The 26,613-nt window shown below is 38.4% G+C and overlaps 1 protein-coding gene across 4 annotated transcripts in view; it reads left to right on the top strand.

The window, feature by feature from the left end:
• The window catches only part of TBC1D1 (TBC1 domain family member 1), a 209,885-nt gene that overhangs the window by 10,303 nt on the left and 172,969 nt on the right, over positions 1 to 26,613 (top strand). For all 4 annotated transcript variants that reach the window (XM_019741934.3, XM_074322281.2, XM_019741932.3 and 1 more), the window contains exon 2: positions 59 to 566. In XM_019741934.3, the coding sequence (XP_019597493.3) occupies positions 150 to 566 (417 nt within the window). In that variant the 5' untranslated portion in view covers positions 59 to 149. The remainder of the gene's footprint in view (positions 1 to 58; positions 567 to 26,613) is intronic.

The raw sequence follows: 26,613 nt of genomic DNA, 5'->3' as shown, positions 1-26,613 counted from the left end.
GAAAGTAGCTATTGCTGTGACTTCATTAAATTCCAATGCCTCTGTGTTTCTCCCCCAGGATTCTGCACCAGAAGCACGTACAATAGATTGCTTGGTCTAAAATAGAAAAGAGTGGCAACGTTTTGCTGAGTTTCCAGACCTTTCCCAAGATGGAACCGATAACATTCACAGCGAGGAAACATCCGTTGCCTAATGAGGTCTGGGTGGACTTTGGCCTCCAGCTGGTGGGCTCCTTGCCGGTGCATTCTCTGACCACCATGCCCATGCTGCCGTGGGTCGTGGCAGAGGTGCGACGGCTCAGTGGGCAGTCCTCCATAAAGGAGCCTGGCAGCAAGCAAGTCCGGCTTTGTGTTTCACCCTCCGGACTGAAGTGTGAACCTGAGCCAGGAAAAAGTCAACAATGGGATCCCCTGATCTGTTCCAGCATCTTCGAGTGTAAGCCTCAGCATGTGCATAAGCTGATTCACAACAGTCACGACCCCAGTTACTTTGCTTGTCTGATTAAGGACGATGCAGCCAATCAGCGGAGTATCTGCTATGTGTTCAAAGCTGATGATCAAACAAAAGTAAGTGGGGGTGATCGAACGATTAAGATGTGACTGGATGGTCTTTCTTGTGCGAGGGTCCTGACATTCATTTTATATGTACTGGAGTGAATAAGACATAACAGTGAGTTATACATAGATGATATCACTGGATCTTTGGTTTATGGGGATAGTTTCTTTATAATTTTGAAGAACACTTGATAACAGATATTAGAAATTATAAGTTTCTGAGTTCAAAAATTCAAAAGACGAATCGGTCTAAACTTTTAAATAAAAGCTGAACTGTTGGGATTCAGATCGTTTAAGAAGTAAGTCCTAAAGCGCTGCTCCTCAGACAGAAGCATGCACGTGAACTGCCTGGGATCTCCTGATCTAGTAGGTAAGGGGTGGACCTAAGACTGCATTTCTAACGAGCTGCCAGGTGATGCTAATACTGGCTCCTCTGCAGGTTGCACTTTGAATAGTAAAGCTCTAGATCAGTGAGCTCTCCATTTTTTGATCCTGTTCATAAAAAATACTTATTTGTAAAATGTATAAGAATACGGTTAGCCACTTCCCCAGGGCACAGTGTTCATTTTGGCAAGGACCATTCATATGAATAGTGGATACGAATCAAAGTTTTGATACTTGAAGGACTTTTTTTTTTTTTGCCAACTTCATGTTAGATCTGATTAGTTTGTTATTGTTAGAGCTCATGATGTGGCTGAGAAAAATATTATATGAGAAATAGTAAAAATGGCATCAGGGCTACTATTTTCCTGTTCATTGGTGCTTGCGTTGTTGTTGGCATTTTTTGCACTTCTGTGCAGGACTCGTTTAAAGTCCATTCTGTGAGGGTTAGTTTAGATAAAATTGAAAATACAGTCCTTTCTCAATCGGGCCCATGTAAACTGCAATTTGGTAGTCTACGGAAAGCAAACAAACAGGCGAGGGCCCTACTGCTAACCCCAAACAGCTGAGGGCCCCACTGCTACCCCTTGAACCCAGGAATGCTCATGCTAGGCCCCTTGCGTGGCTGTCTGAGGATGTCAGTGTCAATCCAAGTGGTAAAGGTCAGTGAATAGAAATAGAAATGCTAGTGTTTTCTCCCTGCATCCCACTGGAAGTTATACATACCGTCTAGGGTGCACAGAACTCAATTGGAAATTAATGTCCTTGGTGATTAAGAAGATTTGTGGAAATTCACTTTTGTTTGGTCATTCCTTGTTTCTTTTTACTCATTTATTCAGTGACCGCTGCTCCAGACACCATGCCAGTGGATATTAGTACAGGCTAGAAGGGAGGCAGAAGCATTCATAGGTAAAGACCATTTCCGTGTATAGGGCATGATGGGGAAGACAGAGAATGGCGCCTAACACACCAGAGTGTAAGGAAGTCTTTTTGAAATAAAGGCTAACCTACGCTTAAAATTTACTATATTACCCGCAAAAGTGGATAGCTGCTTATTGTAAATCATTCAATGTTATTGTCCATGCATCTCAAATAGCATCCTCAAATAGCAGATAGCATACTGGTTTGGAGGTTCAGAGGGACTAACTCCCTGGATTCCAGTTGTTGACCGAATGTAAATGAATCAGGAGGCTTTGGCTAGAATTAAATGATAAAGATTTATTCAAGGATCTTAGGGTTTGCAAACCAGAGACACAACTGGGCAATATGCAGAATGTTCTAAAGATGAAAGAAAATCTGAGGGTTCTTACAGTAAAAAGTACATTCTTGAGAAAAATCAGTCCTGTATTCTTAGCTTCTGGATTTGTCCAAGATGGTAATCCTCTAGATAACCTGTGGTCTGGATACTGGATGTCAGGTAGTCTGAACAATGGATTTCAGATGGTCTGGGTATGTGAACATTCTTTCCTTAGTCCTTTAGGGAGTAATTAGAGGGCTACCTGGAGGCTTGATGTATACCTAAGTATTGACATAGGACTGAAAAGTTCAAAAGTTTATGTTCCCAGGCTAGTTTATACAAGGATAGAATTGTTTCCTCATGCCTCACCCTAGTTGCATTTAGCATCTTGACTATAGTGACTCCATTTTATTTCTTCACTTTATTCCTCATGGTCCTATCTGCCACCTATAAACTGGGTGGCCTCAGGTCAACACTGAGCCTGTTTTCTCATCTGTAAAATGGGAATAGTTATAGTCTATCTCACAAAGTTGCTGGGAAGACTAAATGAGGTAGAACAGGACCTGGAACTTAATATGCATTTATAACCATAAAAAATGTCCACCAAAGAAAGTTTTAGTGGAAGCAGATTATATGTCAATTTCATTTCTAGTCTTAAGTAAAAAGAAAAAAGAGATCAAAATGAGCGTCTTCAGCTCTCAGGATAAGATCCTGGTCATCTTTAAGGAACATTTTGTAAACTAGACACTTATAAACTTCATAAATAAACTTAATGGTTTCTGTTATTTGGGCAAATTCCAGAATGAGAATTAGAGGACAGAACAGCCTGTCCTTACTCCACGCTGGCTCTATATAAGGACTGAGTTTCCTTGGGGAGAGTTGTTGCATGGAATAGTTGTTCAGCACTTTACACTTTTGACTTTTCCCAAAATCTTTTACAGCCATCTGAGAATAGGCCAGTCATTCAGATACCTGACAGAAAGTAGAGATTTATCACTAAATTCTGTAATTGGGGCTTCTAGTCTTACGAAAAATAAAGAATTGCCCTTACTCTATATTCATATTTCTATATTCATAGATATATGAATTACTTCTTAAGTTACTTTTGTCTTGCATACAATTTTTGCAAATACAAATTGTCAGTACTCATAGTAATACATTGCTGTCATGCTGCTCATTTTATAAAATAATAATTTGTTACATAGACACTTCGATCCGTGATCCTGTTGTTGGAAACTGAATGGTAAAGAAATTGCCTATGATTGTAACTGACATGGTATCTTTTATGTTTTCGGGACATCCCTGGTGCTGTATCTCATAACACAGGATTACGCGTATGTGCTATAGGAGCATGTTAACTTACGCCATCATTTCTCTTTCCTATTTGTAACATTTGCTCAGTGAAATAATTCTTTAGATTAGGACCACTTCTAAATAGATACAGTCAGCATCAACTGTGTTTACCAGAGGAGATCTATGCATTAACTGCCAGGGTCATAAGCACAAAACTGAGAGGAAACCCATTGATCCACATAAAAACGAATTTACTGAGGAATGTCTAGGGAGAAGAGGCATGTAAAGGAGAAATTTCATGTGCACAACATGAAATTCTGTTTCTTATTGTATGATCCATAGAATATAGTCAAGGTGATCCACAGAGAAAGGCTTCCATGATCAAAATACATTAGGGCATCATCTCAAACTTTTTGATCTGAGGACCTCTTTCCACCCTTAGAAATTATTGAGGATCCCAAAGAGCTGTAGGGTATATGGGTTGTATCTATTAATACTTAATGTATTAGAAATGTAAAACTGAGAAATTATACAGGCATTAATTTATTTAAAATTTAATCAATGATTTCATTAAAATTTTATTTTAATTACTACATAATTAAAATTTTATTTAATTATTAAAATAATCTCCTTAAACATAAGTTCCTTACATGTTAGTATAAATATCATTTTTGTGAAAAAATAACCATATTTTCCAAAAAAATTTTAGTGATGAGTGGCATAATTTTACTTTTTTTGGCAAATCTCTTTAATGTGTAGATTGATAGACAACTACTGGATTCTCAGCTGGTTTTTCATTCATTCTGTTGTGATGTGTTGTTTTGGTTGAGTATATGAGGCAAGGTTGGCCTCACACGAATATGGACTAGGAAAATGAAAAAACATGTTGTAGTCTTTTAATAAAATTTTTCTTTAACACTATGCCAAAACTCAACAAGCAGTAGTTTCTTAAAGATTTGTTGCAATATGAGTTCTGAAACCATATCAAAGCATTTTTTGCACTTTGTTGTATTAAGATCCGTTGCTCAATCTTGCACTTTAATGAATCTTTTAGACATGCATGATTCTGTAATTGTTGGAAAATATTGGTTTACTAAATTATGCAGACCACACTCTGAGTACCACTATATTAGGGGAACACTGTATTTTCTCTGCTGTGCTTGAGTTGTACTATTAGTCCATTAAATCCCCAGATTTATTGGACCATGGATTATATTTTCTCATAAAATCCAAGAATATCCTTCCGAGCACATGAGGACAGAGTGGCATAAGGTTCTGGGTTGAAGTCTACTTTTAAGTTTCAGGTTGTGGGGGCTAAAAAATATTAATACTTTTCCTCCCACCTTCTAAGTTTCTCTAGCTGAGATAATAATCAAATTATCATGAGACAAAATAACAGAAGAAAAGCAAAATTTTAATACATGTGCGTGGAGAATTCACATAGGCATGAAAATTCCAAAGACAATGAGACAACATTGGGTATATGTGACATTTTGGACAAAGGAGAAAAGGGTGAGGACAGGGTACTAGATTTCAGAAGTGAGAATGGGCAATTTATAGGAAGCTGAGGAAGAGCAGAACACACGTGGCTGGGGCATTCTTGCTGGGCTACTCAGAAACAGTGGGACGCAGGAGGTATCTAGCTAACAGACCCCTGCCTAAAGACCTCTTATTTATCTTATTTAATTCAAATTAGGACAAAGGGAACATCCTAAGAGCTCCTTTCCAAAGCAGGTTTTTTTCTATCTGAATCTCTTAGGCAGAAAAGCAGGGAGGTCAAAGGGACTTTCTGAACCTTGTTTCTTAACAAACAGCTTGAAAGCAGTGTCCCAAAAGGCAGCATCAGAATGGCATAACTTTGGTCCCCTTCAAGGTCCAGGGCAGGAAATGATAATATCCTCTGGAAAACTGATGGTTGCATTAGTGACCTTGGCTAGGTCTTTGCCAAATCACATCACAGAGAAATCAAGAGTTCTGCCCGGACTCAGCCCTAAAAAAAATGTAAAGTCTAAGAAAATTATCTCGAGATTGTTCTCCAGTCCTTCAGCTTTGTCTCATCTATGAAAGTACATACTCAGGAAAACATCATATTTGCCACCCACTTTAGTGTTCCTTTAGATCACTCGTAAGAGTATTTACATTTTAATCCTTTTCTTTATCTAAAGAGTAAAAATCTCTGCTTCCTTTAAAGAGACTTGCCAGCGCTGAATTTCAGGTAGTAGAAGTGTTGGGCTGGGGCTTTGAACATTGTACGTCAGAAGGAAAGAATGGATTTCCAAAGGGGAATGGCAGGGATTACTGGGATGGTACTACATGGAGGGGGAGTGTAGGTTGTGTGCAGGTGAGGGGAAGGGACAGTGTGTGTGGGACCCAGGGTTTAAATCAGAGATTGGGTACCGGAGAGTAGTTTTGCTATAAATGCCACTGTTTTTTAACTGACTTTACTTTTCATACCTGAAATATGTCCTGGCTTTTCAAACTCTGTTCCTGACTCTATTCAGATTCTGATTTTCTGGATCTGGCATCCAGTCTGGGCACAGCATGGGTGTTTCATAACGTGTCAGGACAGATGTATTGATGCACGAGTGCTCAGGGGCTATCCCTTCTCCATCCTGCCTGAGGATCTTGTCTTTGCTAGAATCTTGTTAGCCTATTCTTCCCTCTCCCAAAAAGGCAGTATTATATCCTGCTGGAAAAGAAGCTACGTTGATCTCCGTAAGGAAGTACTAAAACATTACGGATGGGGAGGAGGAGGAAAGTGTGAAAAAGGAGGCTGGGGTTGGGGTAAGTGAGCCAGAGTAACTGAACAGGAAGTAGAAGACTACTTACAGAAGAGGACATTAATAAATACTGCTGAGGAAGATGTACCTGAGAAAATGTCAATGTCCTTCGAGTGAGTGGGTTTCCTTTTCTATGATTTTTGGCAACTAAGCTGCATTTCTTTTCTTCTTTAATAATTTTTTAATTTTTCAATTACAGTTGATACACTATTATGTTAGTTTCGGGTGTAGAACATAGTGATTAGACATTTACATAACTTAGGAAGTGATCACCCTGATGAATCTGGTACCCATCTGACACCATACATCGTTATTACAATATTATTGACGCTATTTCTTATGCTGTACTTTGCATCTCTGTGACCATTTTGTAACCGGCAATGTGTACTTCTTAATCCCTTTTTCCTTTTCACCCATCCCCTCAAGCCCCCTCCCATCTGGCAATTATCAAAACATTCTCATATATATGAGTTTGGTTCTGTTTTATTTGTTCTTTTTTTTTTTTAGATTCCACATACAAATGAAATCATATGGCATTTGTCTTTCTCTGTCTGACTTATTTCACTTAACTTAATACCCTTTGGGTCCAATGGGTCCATCCATGTTGTTACAGATGGCAAGATTTCATTCTTTCCTGTGACTGAGTAATATTCCATTGTATATATATATATATATATATATATATATATATATATATATATATATATATATATACCACTTCTTCATTATCCATTTGTCTGTTGATGGACACTTAGGTTACTTCCATATCTTGGCAATTGTAAATAATGTTGCAATGAAGATATGGATGCATGTGTCTTTCAATTCGTGTTTTGAGTTTATTTGGATAAATATCCAGAAGTAGAGTTACTGGATCCTTCTTTGTCCCTTATTATAGCCTTTGTCTTAAAGTCTATTTTGTTCAGTGTAAGTACTGTTACCCCAGCTTTTTTTTCTTTTTTGCTTCTATTTTCATGAAATATCTTTTTCCATCCCTTTGCTTTCAGTCTGTATGTATCTTTCAATCCGAAGTGAGTCTCTCGTAGGCAGCATATATAAGAGTCTTGTTTTCTTATCCATTCAGCCACTCTATGTCTTTTGATTGGAACATTTAATCCATTAACATTTAAAGTAATTGTTGATAGATGTGTAGTTATTTCCATTTTATTATTTATACTTTTGATCTTTTATTTTTCCTTCATGTTAAAAAAATTCCTCTAAGATTCTTTGTAATACTGGTTTGGTGGTGATGAACTCCTTTAGCTTTTTCTTGTCTGGGAAACTCTTTCTCTGTTCTTCGATTCTAAATGATAGCTTTGCTGGGAAGAGTAGTCTTGGTTACAGGTCCTTGCTTTTTATCATGTTGAATATTGTGTGCCAATCCCTCCTGGCCTGCAAAGTTCCTGTTGAAAAATCAGCTGACAGTCTTATGGATGCTCCCTTCTAAGTAACTGCTTCTCTCTTGCTGCTTTGAGGATTCTTTCTTTGCCTTTAACCTTTGGCATTTTAATTATGATGTGTGTTGATATGGGCTTCTTTGGGTTCATCTTGTTTGGGACTCTGTGCACTTTCTGGGCTTGTATATCTATTTCCTTGGCCAGATTAGGGATGTTTTCTGTCATTATTTCTTCAAAAAGGTTTTCAATTCTTTGCTGTCTCTCTTTTCCTTCTGGTAGCCCTATGATGCAAATGTTGGTATGTTTGATTTTTGTCCCAGAGACCTCTTAACTATTCTTATTTTTTTGGATTATTTTTTCTATTTGCTGTTCTGATTGGGTGTTTTCTGCTACCTTGTCTTCCAAATCACTGATTTGATCTTCTGCTTCATCTAATCTACTGTTGATTCCCTCCAATGTATTCTTCATTTCAGTTATTGTATTCTTGATTTCTAACAAGTTCCTTTTTATGTTTGTTTTTTTATCTCCATTTTTATGTTTCCTATTTTTTGTTGAAGTTCTCCCTGAGATCATTGAGCATTCCTCTAACTAATGTCTTTAACTCTGCATTTGGTAGATTGCTTGTATCCATTTTATTTAGTTGTTTTTCTGGAGCTTTTTCTGTCATTTGGGACATATTTCTTTGCTTCCCTATTTTGGCTGCCTCCCTGTGTTTGTTTCTATGTATTAGGTAGAGCTGCTATGTCTCCCAGTCTTGGTAGAGTGGCCTTATGTAGCAGGTGTCCTGTGGGGCCCAGTGGACTCTCTTCCAGGTCACCTGAGCCGGGTGCTTCAGGTGTGTCCCTTGTGTGTATTGTGTGTGCCCTCCTGTTGTAATTGAGCCTTGATTGCTGTGGGCACACCAATAGGAGGGGTTGATCTTCAGGATGATTGACAGTGAGGACTGGCTGTGACTACAGTGGAGGAGCTGTTGCGCAGGTGTTGACCTTATGGAGCAGGATTTACTTTAGCAGAGCTCTGGTGCCTACTGAGTATGTCCTTTGGGTGTGTTGTTTGTGGAGGTGGTTGAGTGGTGCTCTGGTGCGATCTGAAGTTGGCCACCAGGTGTTTTGGTTATGGGGCCTCTTGGGAGGGGTTCTGTTGCAGGCCAAGGTTGGTTGCTCCCTGTACCCTGCCCAGGGCCACTTGGTATGAGCTATAAAGTGATCTGCAGATGGTTGCCACTTGTATTGGGCTTGGAGGTGCCTGGGAGAGGCCAAGCCTCAAACTGAGTCTGTCTGCTGCTGGTACTGGACATGAGGCTGCTTAGCAAAAGGTATGAAGCATGCTGAAGCCAGATCCTGTTTGTTTGGGGTTTGCTAACCTTTGAGAGATTTTAGGAATGTCTGTAGCATGAGCCAAGACAGGTTGTTTGTATGGAAAAACCACTGGAATTGGTTTGGGTGGGCCCACATGTTGGATGGAGTGGGGTCTCAGGGAATCACTAGCACCTGGCAAACAGTGTTAGCCAGGTTGATGGAGACTCAGATGTGGCGCCCTCCTGCATGTGTAGGCTGGGTGGGGGAGGGCTCAACACAGGAACCGTGGCTTCTGCCAGCACTTCTGTTTTGGAGAAAGCTGCCCCTCCAGCCCTCACTCTGAAGCCAGACAATTCAGTTCCTTCCTGTATGACCCTGGTGATTTTTGAGCTGCTGCCTGAGCACTGGAGCTCAGAGTGAGTAAGTCTATCAGCAAGTAAATCCATGCAATGGCCCTTTGAGAGGAAAGCCTGGGACTCCAGCAGCCTTCTGTCTCACTCAGCCACAATCTCCACTGGTTTTTACAGCCAGAAGTTATGGGCACTTCTCTTCCTGGTACTCGAACCTGAGCTGGGGAGCCTGGTATGGTGCTGGGCCCCCTTGCTCCTCAGGGGATCTCTGCAGCTAAGATATATCTCCTAATTTTTAACTGTAATATGTGGCTATGGTACCAGCCCGTTCCACATCTCCCCTAGAGGTGGCTTCTTCTGTATGTCCTTAGTTAAAGGACTTCTGTTCAGGTAGAGTTGAGGCAATTCTCAATGATGATTGTTGTGTAGGTTAGTTGTAGTTTTGATGTCATGGGAGGAGGTGAGCACAGTTTCCCTACTCTGTCATCTTACTTAACTGTATTTCTTGAGGGTGACACATATCTGAGACTGAACCCGGTGGGTTCCCTCACCACTAATTTAAGACTACTTATCTATTTGTAGACTTAAGAGCAAGCAATAAGTGTTTCCTTTAGAAATTTCTAGTAAAGAACAAATGTATTCTTGCACATGGCCCTGTAAGTAGATCATCTTTCTCTGTAACTGCATAGCCCTCTGGATTTGGTTTCTTTGTATATTAAACAAAACAGTTATTTTCCTGTGACTAGCAGGATCAATACTTCAGTCCCCTATATTGAAAGCCAGAGTTGCTTTGGTTGAGTTTTATGATTTAATAAAAACAATTTTTTGGAATTTAATATTTGATTGTAGCTTTGTTTCAGTTGTATTTTACCCATTACTAATTAGTCTTAATAATTCCCCATATGCTTGGAATTTTAAGTTAATGACTTAAAATATGCTCCACTTATTTCAGGATTTTCAATAGAGTCTGGCTTTAGTTGGGTCTCTTGCTCGGCTGTTATGTTAGCTGGGTCATTACTTTCTTTCTTTGCTAGAGTGAAGCTTGAAATTATAACACTGAGCTGGAGTATTTTGTTCCTGAGGGTGATGATTCTGAAAAACACAGTATTTTTCAGATATTTTTATCTATTGCCCTTTCTACATTTGGTCTTTGTAATTTCTAAATATCACACATTCTTATTTTTTTGATACTCAGGCAATGGTTCTAAGAAGGTTTTGTTGTATAGGTTTTGGAGGACTTTTTATATCTGTTAAATTCCCACTGGGTATCTTTATCTCCACTATGGTTTATTATGTAAGGTTTCAGTCAGGATCCTCCTCGGCGGCTATGACTCAGGGCATGGTTGCATGGAACAGTGTATCCATATCTGCTAATCAACACTTGACCGTATATCAACACTAGACAGAAGTCAGTTGCTGGGTGCAATGGTTGGCAGGGATTCTTTTTCACCTATAAAAAGAATGTCCTGGACCACATGAACTCTGAAGTATTTGCTGGAAAGTTTGGGTTCATGACACTGGATGGATTGCGTAACATATTTTTTGACTTTGAAAAATGAGTCTAAGTGCTTCAGAAGCATCTACCTTGTGATAGATGCTTAGATAATATTTTAAAAGTCTTTATGTGTTCAATACCTATCACTTTAAATAACTTTGCATTTTTCACCAAATGCTTTGAGTTTGAGAATTATTTTTTAATATAAATCTGTTCCTAAGGATAGATTTTACAAGTATCTGGAACCTAAAGTTGATTTGTATTTTAAAAGGATTTATTTATAGCCTAGACCTTCACTGTCCAGCCCAGTAATCAGTAGTCATCTATGGGTTTGAGCACTTGCTATGTGGCTAGTCTGAATTGAAATGTGGTTTAAGTGTGAAAACAGTAGATTTAGAAGACTTAGTTTGAAGAAAAAAAAAGAATGTAAAACATCTGAATAATTTTCTATATTGATTACATGTTGAAATGATAAGCTTTTGGATATACTGGGTTAAATAAAATATAACACCAAAATTAATTTCCCCTGTTTCATGTTATAAACTTCTTCAATGTGCCAGTTAGGAAATTTTTAATTTTATGTGTAGTGTGTATCTTCTTTCTGCTAGTCAGCACTGGATGAGACTACCTACCTAGGAAGTATTTCTAGAAATAATCTGAACATTCATCTGAGTGACTCCAAGTTTCCCCCTTTTCTTTGCTACCTTCTATTTGTTAATGATAGAATTTTGCTCTAAGTTCCTCTGGAAAGGTCACATGTAAAACTTCTATCTGTTTTTAATTCTAGATGTGTAACACAATGGACAAAAGCTCTGACAGCTACTAGTTTGGGATATACTGAAGTAGCTAAATCTCTTGTTTCTACTTTTACTTTTTTTAAAATACTTTTCCTCCCTTTAGTTGCTTAGGCATCCAACCCCACTAACTGTGGCCTGTGAGCCTGAACCAATAGCGAGGGCAAGTCAGGTGGGGAGCTGGCCTGGCTCTGAGAAAGTGTCAGAAGAGGCTGGGTTGGGAGTGGGCCTCAGGGAGGAGCCTGCTGCTGGACACACGAGAAAAGAGGTGGACTTGAGTGTGATCACTGATGTGCCCCTGTGTCTGACTTAGCGCCTTAAATGTGACTTCATGGCAGCCTGTCCTGCAGGAGCATTTTCCTGTCTGTGTTAGTGGTACATTGGGAGCCATCATTTCTAGTGTTTGAGTGATGTAGGTATTTTTAATGTTGCAGATTTTACATTAATTCGTTCATTGGAACGCTACCAACGTGTCATGTACGTGACTGGACACCAGGGTACAAAATCAAATAAGGCATGATTGCTCCCTCAAGAAGTGTTATGGTGTTTTATATGCCAAATACATGTTCTGAATGCTGCACTGCAGGCATTAGCAAACATCTGTAAGTTATGGAAGAGAAAATTTGGAAGAATGGGAGGAGGCCTAGTGGAACAGTGCTGCTGTTATTTGAAAAGCTACCATGTACAAAATGAAATAGACAAATGATTAATTGCTCCATAGAGCAGAACTAGAAACAATGGAACCTTGTGGAAAAACAGATTTTTGGCTTTTCTTAACAGTGTTAGCCATTTGATAATTAAATGAGTTATACTGAACAATGGGCATGGATGGATCTTATCTCAAGGAGGTTTCACCTGGAAAGTCATCTTCTTCCTATTTCCACACTTCCCACTATGCAGGACGTACTGTTTTTCCCTGAAAATAAGACCAGGTCCTATATGATGGGACCTGAAAATAAGACCAGGTCTTATATTAATTTTTTCCCGAACATGAGACTGGGTCTTATATTAATTTTTGCTCTAAAACATGCATCAGGGCATATTTTCGGGGGATGTCTTATTTTTTCATGTACAACAATCTACATTTATTGAAATACAATCATGTCGATTTCTTCTGGAACATTATCATAACGTACTAAATGCGTCCGTCTGGCTGATGATCTTAACTGGGGCTTATTTTCAGGGTAGGTCTTGTTTTTGGGGAAACACGGTACTACCTGACAATGTTCCCCTTTTGTTTCAGACAACTGAGTTGCTCTTAAATCTGTTTTACATTGAAGTGAAGTTGTTCCCTGTAGTGTCTGACTGTGTGTCATAGATCTATCTTCCAGAGGGATTGACCCTGAGTAAATGTAATGCATTTTCCATGGGACATTTGAGTAGGTTTTAAAGATATGCTATGAGTTTTCCAGGCCAATGAGTTGGATGTAGATTGAATGCACATCCTAAGTAGAAGATAGAGCAGGTGCCAAGCCATAGCAGGACAAGAGGATGCGGAGATGTCCACTGTGTCTGTGGGTATTGTGATTGCATGGTAAGAGATAAGACAGGGGGAAATGGCTGAGGCCAGAGATTATAGGGCTTTGTATGCCTTGCTAGGGGGGTTGGATATTCTCCTTAAAAAGGCTGCTCTTAGAAGTTGTGATCAGGAAAGTGAAATTATTGGATTTGTGTTTAGATTTTGGAGTGGATGATGGACTAGAAGAATGACAGACAGATGAGTAGAAGTAGTTAAGGTGAAAACTCAAGAAGCATCTTGATCCTGAAGTATAATATGAAGTGGCTTGTTCTTGCTGAATCCATGCTGATGTCTCCTGATCCCCTCTGGATACCCAGATGTGTTGTAATAGTATGTCTGTTGGTCTTCAATGGAGGAGAAAGTCAGATTCCAATTTCCTATCCTATTGATTCATCTTTGCACTGGTTGTTGCTTTGGCCTGGAAGGCTCTGCTCCCAGCTCTTCTTGTGGCTGCTTCCTTATATGATTATGCGCTCAGTGCAAACCTCATCCTCTGGCCACCCAGTCAAAAGTCCCCCCACACCTATCACTGTCACTTCATCTGATTTTAATGTCTTCATAACACTTGCCACTATCAAAATTATCTTGTTTGTTCCTATGCTTCCTTGTTTACTGTCTCCCCACCTGCCTAAGCAACAAGAGAGCAGGGCCCTTGCCTGGCTTGTTCACTGCCAGACCGTGGAACCCAGAACAGTGCCTGGTACATAGTGGGCACTTCATGAATAAATGAATGAATGAATGCTACCTCTTTGTATTCTTGCTTAGGGATGTGCTTCTCCTTTCACCTCTCCCGCATCTCACCTGGAACCCCCCTGTGCAGCCATATTAGTTTATCTCCTTGTTTCTGTCTTCCTTCCTCATCAGGATAGATTTCTCTTGCTCAGTCAGGATTTTATTCAGAGATGCCACCCCTCTCCCTCCATTCCTCTTGAGCTTCTTTCCCTTTAGTGTCTTTGTTCATAAGATAATGTGTATTGGCTCTCATCTTTTTGAAATCTACACAGTTCTCTTCCTTGGTTTTTATGAACACAAAATATTCTTGGCATTTATTGGTGATAGTTGTGGGAAAGATTTCATGAATGTTGAGCAGCCTTTACTATTGAGAGACTCTTGTGTGTAAGTTAGATCCTTTCAGCTGTGATATGAACCCATTTTTCTGCATCAATTTTTTTCCAAAATAAATATTTTTTCTGATTATATAGGTGTTTATGCTGAATATAACAACAGCAAAAAAATTGGTACAATAGTGTTAAAATTCTCCTTTAATCCTACCTCCTAGAGAGAAACCAACATTAACAGAATGGTGTATATTCTTATAGATTGTATTGATTGTGTTCTTTTATTATATAAACAAATGTTTCTATATGTAATAAAGTCATATATTAATTTCTACCATTTCTTTTTTAACTCAGCCCTCTCCCTCAAAATTAAATATATTATATTATTAATGTTCATTATAGTATATAGTAATCAATATTAATATTATGTAGTATGTAGCATATAGTATATAATTACAATTATAATTATAAATATATAAAATAAATATATTAATTATAGTATGTAATAATTAACATTGATGTTATATAGTATATTAATTATAGTACATAATAAATATTAATATATAATATATAACAATACTAACATTAATATTATATTAATATTATAGTATATAGCAATTAATATATCTGTATTACATATTGATTAAATATATATTTATATAAAATATGTATCTCTATATTTATAAGTGTAAAATAGAAATGTATACACCCATAGATATAGCTATAGGTATACTGGGGGTGCCAAAAAAATGTATACAAGTCGACACTTTGGTCAACGTTGCTCAAGCAGTAGTTCTCCGTAATCAGAAGTGTCTGGACGCTGATGGTAACCACTTTAAGCACCTCTTGTAATTGCAGAAGTCAAACGTGACCTGTATTCTCATCTTTTGTTATTGGTATGTATTGAGTATTACAATTTCAATAGTTTTTTCCTTTCTTAAAATGTGTATACTTTTTTTGGCACCTTCTGTATTTCAGACTTCTTCATAGTGATAGAGGTGCATCCTTTTGAGTGATTGCACAATTGTATGCAGCAGGGAGAAAGGAAGGTCTAGTTTCCATGACTATGACAAAACTGCTCTGGAGTGAAACTACCATCTTTGTTTAGCTTTGATGAGCCATTTTGGTTATGAAAAGAGAGCATGTCCAGGATGAGCTGGAAGTGACTCAGATGTCTGATATGCTTAGCATAAGAAACAAACAAGATTTTGGAGCAAGAAAAGCACAAACAAGCAAGTAGGACTACATCAAACAAAAAGTTTCTACACAACAGAGGAAACCATCAACAAAATGAAAAAGAAACCTATGGAATGGTAGAAAATACAGTGGTACCTCGGTTTGAGAACGTCTCTGTTGACGAACATTTTAGTTTATGAACACTGTAAATTTTATGGATCTATGGTATCATTAGGTAATAAAATTCATCCTAAATTTGCAGTTTTAGGGGATGATATTAAAGGTCTGGAATAAATTAATCCATTTTGCATTACTTTCTATGGGGAAACCATGCCTCGGTTTTCGAACTTTTCAGAACTTGAACGGTCTTCTGGAATGGATTACGTTTGAAAACTGAGGTACCACTGTGTTTGCAAATCTTATATCTGATAAGGGGTTAATATTTTAAAAACATAAAGAACTCATATAACTCAATAGCCAAAAAAACCTTTCAATTTACAAATGGGCAGAGGAACTGAATAAACATTTTTCCAAAGAAGACATGCAGATGCCCAACATGTACATGAAAAGGTGCTCAGCATCACTGATCCTCAGGGAAATGCAAATCAAAACCACGAGATATCACTTCATACCTGTTAGAATGGCTATTATAAAAAAGACAAGAGATAACAAGTGTTGGCCATGATGTGGAGAAAGGGGAACCTTTGTGCACTGTTGGTGGGAATGTAAATTGGTGCAGCCACTATGGAAAACAGTATGGAGGTTCCTCAAAAAATTAAGAATAAAACTACCTTATAACCCAGCAGTTTCACTTCCGTGTATGTATCCAAAGAAAGGAAAACAAGATCTCAAGGAGATATGTGCACTCTCATGCTTACTGCAGCACTATTCGCAATAGCCAAGATATGGAAACAGCCCAAGTGTCCATATGAGTGTATTAATGCCTGGTGCACCTTAAACTTATACAATGTTGTAGGTCAATTATATCTCAACAAAGCTGAAAAAAGATATACAAGAACAATAAAAAAATTTAATTAAAAAAGTATTTTGGAGAAAGCCATGTCTCAACAGTATGGGAAGTGGAGGCCAAAGTGAAATTCCTATTTTTGATGGCAAATGGGGGCATAACCAAGGTTTTAGAAGGTGTTTTTAGCTAAGTGCTATATTGTATATGTTGCAGAAAAATATCTTGCTTCTCCTACCATGGCCACCCCTTGTTGATATTCCCAACGAGCTATTGAAGACTATTACCCCTATGAGGTGGTGTGAATATTATTTGTGGACATCAAAGAAAAGGGTTTTTGTGGTATGTCTGCACACAGTAAACAGAGAAGAGATGACTAGTAAGAGAGATAGGAGGCAGGACAGGGAAGAGAGCCAATATTCACTAGGGGCTGGACCCTGGAGGCAGAGGGAACAGGATGAGCCAGAACTCCCAAGAACCCCTGGAGAGTTTGGGATGGATGCTGGTCTTCTCTTTTCCCATGAGAAGAGAGAAATTATTTTCTCATAATTTTGATCCAGTTTTTTTTCATCTCTCAAATGACAGAAGGACCCCTACTATTGTATGGATTATATATGGATGTACCATAATTTTGCCAGCCCCTCTTAATAGTCACTTAGATTTTTCCATTTTACCCTCTTTATTATACTTTTCTCTGCGATGAGAATCTTGCATAGCTTTGTATCTGCTTCCAAGCAGATATACTTGATTCATATAGATTAATAAAAACAATGTTGCCCCCCTAAAAAAAATAGACTAAGAATATTCTGAAGATGATCCCCTTAGCAGCAGGCATGGTTTGGAGCCCATACATGCCCTGTGCTACATCCATGATGTGAAATTTCAAACCAGAGATTACATTTTAATTATGATGGGATGCCTTAATGGGATTCACAGCTTAAAAAAACAACACCTGGAGACAAGCTGAGCATGCAAGTGAATAAATGTCATATTCATATGATTTTCATTCTCAAAATTTGTGAATAATGCTGCAGCTATCATGAGAGTGCAGATACCTCTTTGAGACCTTGTTTGCCTTTCTTTGCATATGGGGACTTCTAAAATCCATTCATGGCGTTTCTCCTTCCATAATATTGTGGGTTTTCTCAGGACTGCTTATAATAAATGAGGTGACTACCACTGACTTTTACAATGAAATAAAAGAAAAAGAATGATGATTTTACATGGAAAGCTGTATATAGCATTTGTGCTTTATGAAGGAAACAAAATTACACTAAGATTTCAGGTTTTTCTTTCTTGGCTTTCGTGTTTTAAATAGTGACCAAACCAATGTCATCATGGAGTGTTTCAGGCATTTTTGATCAGTATCCAAAACTGGATGTACAAATGTACATTTCATCTATCAACTAAATACAATTTATACTATTTTTTGAAAGATATACAACATATACTTTTGTAATAATTTCTTATTACATTTCTGGTATATATAACATTTTAAAGTGTTAATTAGCATAATTCAACATAATTATTGAATACCTTTTCCTTTAAGTTTTTCAATGATATTTTACTTCTTATAAGAAAATTTCAACAATAGGGAGAAAAGACATGTAAGAAGATGATTCCTATATGGAAGCTTGAAGAATTTTCCCTTTCCTTTTTTAAAAATTGGAAACGTATCTTGGAAAAGAAAAGTTCAGAAGAAGAAATAACCCCAAGAATTTTAAGACTATAGATTTTAATTTGACCGTATAGTTTCTATGCAGTTAACTTCTGCGAAAAGAATAAATACTCCTATTTAAGACTCATAATTGATCACTGATTTAAAAATGTAAGTGCATATTTCTCAAGATAAATATTTAATGTCAATTTAGAATCTGCTGCATCATCTGTTTCATAGTTTTTTTTTAGTTTTTCTAAATTTATTTTTCAATTATAGTTTACATACAATATTATATTAGTTTTAGATGTACAACATAGTGATTAAATATTTATGTATCATACAAAGTGATCACCCTGATAAATTTTCATAGTTTAGATATTTTAACTTCCCTTTCTTTTGAGTCTGTCATTGCTAAGTCATTACATTAAATTATGTATGTGGACTCTTAAAAGTTAACAAACTATTTTTTTCATCACAAGCAGAATGTGGTTATCTACCTTCACTACATCTGGTGAGTTCAGTAAACATTAACTGAACACCTACTATGTGCCAGACATTGTGCTAGGCATAAGGGGTATAAAACCCAACAAACAGCCCATTGCCCCGAGGAACTTAGAGTCCAGGGGCCCTGAGGGTGGGGCAGGAGTTTGGAGGATAGTTACAGGCAGGTGCTTCAGTATAACCGGGTGAGAGATAATGAGGTGCCGTTATGCCCAGGGCACAAGGTGAGCTCTCCTCCACCTGGGGGTTCGGGCAGCCATCTTGGAGAAGATGATGTGTGAGCTGAATCTTTAAGGAAGCATGAGAATCAGGTGAAGAGACAAGGCACAGAGCTATAAAAAGGGTGAGGTGGGGAGGTGGAGAGTGGCAGAAAAGGAGGGACAATGAATGAGTAGGTTTCTGGCCTTAGTGGCTGCCTGAGATGGAGACTAGGAAGAATAAGGGGTGGACTTGAAGGAGAGCAGCTGATGACTTCCGTTTTGGGCTTGTGGGCTATTGGGGTTGTTTGGGGGATGTCCTTTAGGCTGAGCTCAGAGGAGTGGTCAAGGCTGGAGGTACATAGATGTAGCATATACATGGTAGTCCGAACTGGGAGTGGTTGACGACATGCAAGGGGAAAGAACACTTGGGGATGTAAGTATTTTAGGAGGTGGGCAGGAAAAGGGGAATCTAAAAAGGAATATGAAGATAGAAGGAGACCCACGAGAAAGCAGTGTCCGGGAATCCAAGTCAGTACAAAGTTTCAAGAATGGGGACAAGGACAGCAGTGTCAGGAGCAAAAATGAAGTCTCTAAAAATACAGCTGACAAATGTTCCCTAGATTTGGCCCTGCGGGTGGTTCCCACATGGGGACCTTTGTTTCAGTGGGGTAGTAGAGGGTGGATGCCAGATGTCGGTGAAGAGTGAATGGAGAACAAAGACATAGAGAAGCCATAGTGACTTCTATCCCCTCCTAATATATTTCAATATATTTTTATATATACATATAGATAGATAGATACAATTTTTATTTTGCTTGATCTGTTTTTTTTCTTCTTTTCCTATTTTTATCTCTTCAAGCCGTCAACTATGTTTTTTGTTTTTTTTTAACCTCCCCTACCTCTTGACCTCAAAAACAATAACCACAACGAATTTGCATGGCTCTGTAATTTACAAAATGCTTTCACATACATGACTGTATGTAATATGCTCACCTACCCTTTGAGTCAGTGTTATAAATATTTGACAGTTGCTGGGGATGGAGACTCAGGCACGTAGGACCCTAGATGCCTTGTAATTTAATACCCCTGTTGATATTGAGGAAACTGAGGCTCAGAGAGCCTTAGTGTCTTATGTCAGATGTCAGTGTTATTTGATGGACTATGTGGTGCCTGGTCTGTGGTATCTTGTTTTCCCCATTTGCACTGCTGGGCTTTATTCTTGTTCAGTTGATGACCATTCCTGTCTGTAGGCAGAGAGAACAAAGAAACAAGGTAAAAAAAAAAATTTTTTTAAATATATTTCTTCTGATAATAAAAATGACACATAACCTTGCAGACAATTTGGGGGGAAAATAGAAAACATATAGCAAAGAAAACAGAAACCACCCTATAATTATGGCATGCAGAGACAATTGTTTTTAATGAAAGTTTAAAATAAATTAATAAAATGCTATATTATCGTCTGTTAGAAAAGATCAAAGTAGTTTGGAGTCAATTTACTCTGTAAAACAAAAGGGAGAGATTGGCCCGAAAGGTCTCCTCATCTACCTCTAATATTTTTAAATTGCTGAATTCAGTTACTACAGATTTATACCTTTCTGTTTGGAGGACGTTTATACTATAGAACTTGCCAGATGGTGCCCTGCGATGGCTCTTTGATTATCCATCATCATTAAAAGGCAATGCTCCACAATCTGTCTGCATTAAGTTTAAGTTACTTGGAAGGAATGTATGGGCTTTGGAAGAAAGTTACCATGGGAGGAAAACAAACAGAGAGACCTCTCTAGGGAAGGTGATGAATTCTAGCTGTAAACGTTATTATCTAAACTCTACCACCAGAGGCAGAGATGATATAAATGAGACACCAGGATCTACTCCAGGATATAGGTTCCCTCCCTTTGTGCCTCCAAAGGGTACTCTCTGCTTCCGATCTCTGTAGGTCAGGTTGGATTCTTAATGTGTTAGCATTGCTTTCCAGAGCTGTTAAAGCCATACAGCATTTTGTCCAAATTAGAAAAAGGCACCCGTTCCTTCCTCTGGGAGGAGGTGGCCCTGCTCTGCAACTTGGCCAGCAGAGCGGTGGTGAACTTGTTCTTCACTTGCTTCCTTGGCCAGGCACCCCTGTTCAGTGAACAACACATAAAACCCTGTGTGAGGGTCCTGGCTCTGCCTTTTTGAGGCTCATCCTTCCCTGAGGACGTGGAGGCTGTAGATATTCTAGATCTAGGTGACACAGCCCTAATATTAGGTTGACGTGAGCCCTGATTGACATGGTCTTCAACTCACCACGTATTTACTGAGCTCTTCCTGTCCAAGCCTAGTCCCCATGGACAGCTACCTGGACCTGGACACCAGGCCTGCTTTCCCCTGGGCCACAGCCTCCATGAACTCTGGGTTTTACAGACTAGAACTTTCAACAAAGGCCTCTAAGTCTTGGCTGAATTTACTGAAAATAGTTTTGTCTCCAGGTGCTTGAAATGCCACTGTGTAATTATCAGCAGCTATTCACATTAATACTCTCTCCTAATATAGTTAGGGACACATAGTCGGAGATATGTCAGCTAGATCTTCCAAAGCTATGGTTCCATCTAAAACTCCCGTCATTTCTAATTTCTTTCTTTCTTTCTTCCTCCCTCCCTCCCTCCCTCCCTTCCTCCCTCCTTCCTTTCTTTCTTTCTTTTCATTTGAAACTAATGTCTACTCTCTGCTAAAACAAATTCTGTTTCTTCTTCGGGTCAGTTTTTAAACTTACCCGGACTACTTGATCTCAAGCGTTTCCCTCTCTTAAGCTACTCCTGAAGAGTCTCTCTCTCTCTCATAACAATTGTTATTTCACTCCTATTTTCTTTGGTCTGGGGAACCCACATCCATGGTTCCAGCTGGGATTAGCCATCCCTAATTTTTGCTTTATCATAATGATATTTGTATGAAAGCAAAACCAGCGATTACATTGTCTTAGACAATGTAAAATGGTGGATGAAATTTTCGGGTGAGAAACAATCATTGTGCCATTATGCAAAGGAAATGTAATGTGCAATATGTGGTATAACATGACGTTGCGTTGCTTAAATGCAAATCTTCATGTGTTATCTGGTTAATGCACTCTCAAAAATATTGGGAGGTTGGAATTCAGGTCATTACTGTCCCTTCAGAAAAACACTCATGATTGGGAAACGGCAAATGTGATTAAAAGCTGCACTCTAGAGCCACTTACTGGTTCAAGAGCCTTGGAGGAGGTACTGAAGTTCTCTATGCTTTACTTTCCTCATCTTTAAAATGGGGCTAATAATAGTACCACTATCCTAAGTTGTTGCCAGGATTAAATAAATTAATATGTGTAAAGTGCTTAGAATGGGGCCTGGCACATAGTAGGAGCTATTAGTATGTAAATGTTATCTATGACATGAAAAATACTATATGATTAGCTTTAGGAAGTCAGACAAATTTAGGTATGCATTTTTATAATGTAATATTACTTTTTTTTTAATGCTTTGGCCAAGCTGATTGTGATTAAATCCAACAGTGATCAATACCAAATGTTTAAATGTTTTAAAACAGAGTGGTGCTCAGTTTTGCAAACTTTTCATAATGAATTACCCCTAGGAGTTTTCCCTCTTAGATGGGATGTATCTGTTATCAGTCCAGGTAAGAGTAATAAGTAGAACTTTAATTTTTCTTTACTTTACATCTAGTTGTTGAGTCTCTGTGTCTGTTACTTTTTCTTAAGCCCAGTGGCAAGCTCCTCTGCTCTGCTGTGCTTCTTGCAAACAGTTTCTTTGGATTCTATTCTCTCTCTTACTCACGGCAGGAAGGCAGCCAGCCCTCTCAGTAGGCATACTTTTGAAAACGTAGATCTTGATTTTGCAGCTTGTCTGTGCACAATAAACAGCAACCGGTGCCAGGTTTCTTCCAGGCTCTTTTTGGCAGAGGAAAGACGGCTGGCTGGTCTGGTCAGGAATGCTCAGAGAATTTGAGAATGCCTCAGAGAATCTGAGCTAAAATATAAGAAATCCAACCGTAAGCTATTCCATCTTTTCTACTGCAGAAATGGATGTCACTGTAACTTTGAGAAATGTATGATGGCAAGCTAATTTTCCTTTTTACACTGTAGTAGTAGTTCTTTTTACAAGTAACTTCTTGAAATTCAAGATTATGTGAACCGTAGGCAAAATTATCTGAAGCACTGAAAGCTCTTCCTGAAAGGCATCTGACTTGGTTTTAGGTACTGTGGGGAAGAAACAAAAACTTTACTGCTGGACCACAAATCCGAGCCCATCGTCGCCTCTCTTTGTCTATTGGTGCTTTAAATTTGTTATGATGAAACTAAAACATGGCGCAATGTAAAAACCACATTCAGTAATTTATATCTTTTTAGTCTCTTAATAATTTTTTTATTAAAGCATAATTGTCATACAATTGCGTATTAATTTCAGATCTACAACATGGTGATTTGATATTTATATACCTTCTGATGTGATCACCACACTGTCTAGTAACCATCTGTCACCGTGCAGTTATTACAGTATATTGACTATATTCCCTGTGCTATTACTATATCCCTGTGGCTTATATATTTTATAACTGGAAGTTTATAACTCTTATTCTTAACCTCTTTTTGATAGCCTCATAATTGAGTAGTAGTATCTGTAGTTAAGGCCTACCAGAGCAATCTTTACTTTCTATAAATCTAGTCTAGCATTTATCTGTTTATTTATCTACCAGTCCAGCTCTTGAATCAGAAATGATCGTAGATGATTTACAAGTATACATAAAATACAACAATATTCTATGCATAAAAGAATTGGGTGACAAAGGAAAGAAATACAATGATAAGGACATAATGAGTCAGAAAGGAAAATTAAAATGCAATACCATGTAGCATTATACCAGTGGTTTTGAAATTTAGCATTGGCCTCACCGGGGTATTTGGTAAAAATTCAGGTTTCTTGGCCTCATCGGGAATCTAGCACCTACAGTGTTAACACGTGCCCCCAGGTTTTTCTGATGCAGTGGTGACCTACATACATGCTGCAGAAGGGTAAATGTGGCTCCAAGCTTTCTGGCAGTCCATGTGAAAAGGAAAGACTGTCTTTTTATAGTGTTCTTTAAACTTTCATTTATACCTTTTGCCAAAGAAGATAACATCTTTGACAAAAGGTATAAATGAAAGTTTAACAATGCTTTTATCAACTTTAATATCTGAATTAGATCTTGATTTGCATAGGAATTCAGAAAGGAAATGTCTTCTATAGTCCTTCCTAACATGAAAAATGTCAATGAGTCTCTTGTGTTCAATTAAATGGCATTAACTGAGCTTTTTAGGGTGTGTACCAAAGTCTCTGAGGGGAAAAAAAAGCAGGAGTGGGGAGGAGGTGATGGGAAAATACAAAAAAGGAAGAGGAGTGAGAGAATGAAAACTAAAGTTGGCCTCCAGTTTGGATGGCATTTTGCTGTTGTCTACAAAAGGTGACGATATTTCATACCCCGTGACTCAGCAGTTCCATTCCTGAGAATGTACCCTATGGAATTTGTTCCACAAATGCCAGGAAACATGAACAAAAAGTTTATAGCTGCATGCTTTGTAATAACAGAAAATTGGAAGCACCTCAAATGCCCATCAACATCAGAAGGGATAACTTATGGAATACTAACGAGCAATAAAAATGAACGATAGTTACGTGAAATAACATGAATGCATTTTTAAAGCATACTGCTGAACAGAGGGAGCCGGGAAGAAGAAAGTACATACTGTATGATTCCATGCATATAAACTTCAAAGTGGAAAAGAGAGAACTGCTGTATATTTTTTAGGGATGCCTACTTATAAGCTAGGAGTCAGGACATTTCCAGGGAAGGATGGGGTTGGGATCATGAAGAGCATGTGGGGATCTTTGGGCAAAAGATAGTCGTTCATTTATTTACTTGGGTGGAAGTTGTATATGTGTCTGTTTGTAATATCATTTGGTAAGTGGTTTGATAGACTTTATGTGTATTGTTTTTCACAATAAACACATTTTTTTAATGTTGAAGGAATGCTATGAACAGGTTCATGGATAAACAAATGGTGGTACATCCATATAATGAAATAGTACTTGGCAATAAAAAGGAATGGGCTGTTGATTCATGCACCAAATGGATGATCTCAAAACCATTGCGCTGAGGAAGCCACTCAAAAACGAGGATATACTGTATGATTCCATCGATATAAAATTCTAAAACGTGGGAACTATTCTAGAGTGACAGAAAGTAGCTCAGTGATTGCCTGGAACTGGGCAGGGTAGAAGTGAAAGGGAGGGTTTACAAAGGGCGTGTGGAAACTTTTGGGAGCAATGGAGATCTTCACAATTGTTACCGTGGTGATAATGTTGCAGGTGTATACAAATGTCAACATTCTCCTTAAACATATGCAGATGATTGCATGTTAATTATACTTCAATAAAGCTGTTAAAAAAAAGAAGTGTTCGGGGGTGGAGAATGAGATATCAGAAATGCCAAAGAAATGCAACTGTCCCAGCGTTCTCATGCCAAGAGAGGGTGAGAGGCGCTGTGGACTTGGATGTGCCTAGTCTGCCAGCACCTCATTATGTTTTTGGCAGATACCCATCCATTGTCTCTTGCTGTGCCTTCATTTCTTCCCTTGTGAATGGGACATAAATACCTTTCTTCTCATGATCGTATTACTGAGTAAGGGGAAACGAGAAGAAGTCTCACATTGACCCGTTCAGTTGCTTTACTCACAGTTTGTTTGGAGTTCACACCAGAAGGCCTTGGAAGGAAGTTGAGTAGTCCCAGCGCTTACCTGTCTTCCATGTTTTTCTTCCATTATTGTAAAGCATTCCAAGATGGCTAACGCTGTTTGGTTGTGAACTCTAATCCACTGAGCTGTTAGACAAAAGACTGATGTTCTCACAGTATGCACATTTTTCGAAACACAAAAATTGCCAAGGCAGTGTATTATACTTTTGTGTTAAATTTTTAGAAACTCACTAAAATAATCTGTTTGGAAGGCAGCTCTGTGTGTGATGGAGCATGAATATGCATAACAACAAAGAACATAGATATTCACATGCTCAACAAATTCAATTGCATTGTGTACTGGTTCCGTTTTTTGTGCTTAGCTGTAATTGTGACTCAGAGAAATGTAAGTTAAATCATTTCTTCGAATCAAGTCTATCTCAACATAAAGTGAAATACTCAATGCCAAATATTTAAACTAACAAGATAAAGATGTGGAATAATTTTAAAGGTAGAATAAACTAATTAAGTTATTAAAGTTTTCCTTAAAATGTTGAGTTCTGGGCCGGCCCTGTGGCTCAGGCGGTTAGAGCTCCATGCTCCTAACTCCAAAGGCTGCCGGTTCGATTCCCACATGGGCCAGTGGGCTCTCAACCACAAGGTTGCCAGTTCAATTCCTCGAGTCCTGCAAGGGATGGTGGGTTCTGCTCCCTGCAACTAAGATTGAACATGGCACCTTGAGCTGAGCTGCCGTTGAGTACCAGGGATGGCTCAGTTGGTTGGAGCGCATCCTCTCAACCATAAGATTGCTGGTTCGACTCCTGCAAGGGATGGTGGGCTGTGCCCCTCCAACTAGAAACAGCAACTGGACCTGGAGCTGAGCTGCGCCCTCCACAACTGAGATTGAAAGGACAACAACTTGACTTGGAAAAAAGGCCTGGAAGTACACACTGTTCCCCAATAAAGTCCTGTTCCCCTTCCCCAATAAAATCTTTAAAAAAAAAAAAAAAAAAGTTGAGTTCTGTGGTTAGAGGTTTCTAGAAAGACAGGTAACACTTTTAAGCCAATCTGCTTTAGTCATCTGAAGATATTATATTGAATGAAATAAGTACTACACATTTTTGCTTTTCTAAAGGAGTATTTGCCAGATACTAAAATAAAAATAATTATTTACAACTATAAGTAATGAAAGGGTGAAGAGTTAGGCACATTCACAAGAAAAAA

This window comes from Rhinolophus sinicus, chromosome 1 (genome assembly GCF_057876585.1).
Source record: "Rhinolophus sinicus isolate RSI-liver-muscle chromosome 1, RSI-T2T, whole genome shotgun sequence".
NCBI lineage: Eukaryota > Metazoa > Chordata > Mammalia > Chiroptera > Rhinolophidae > Rhinolophus > Rhinolophus sinicus.
This window is presented reverse-complemented; position numbering and strand designations above follow the sequence as displayed.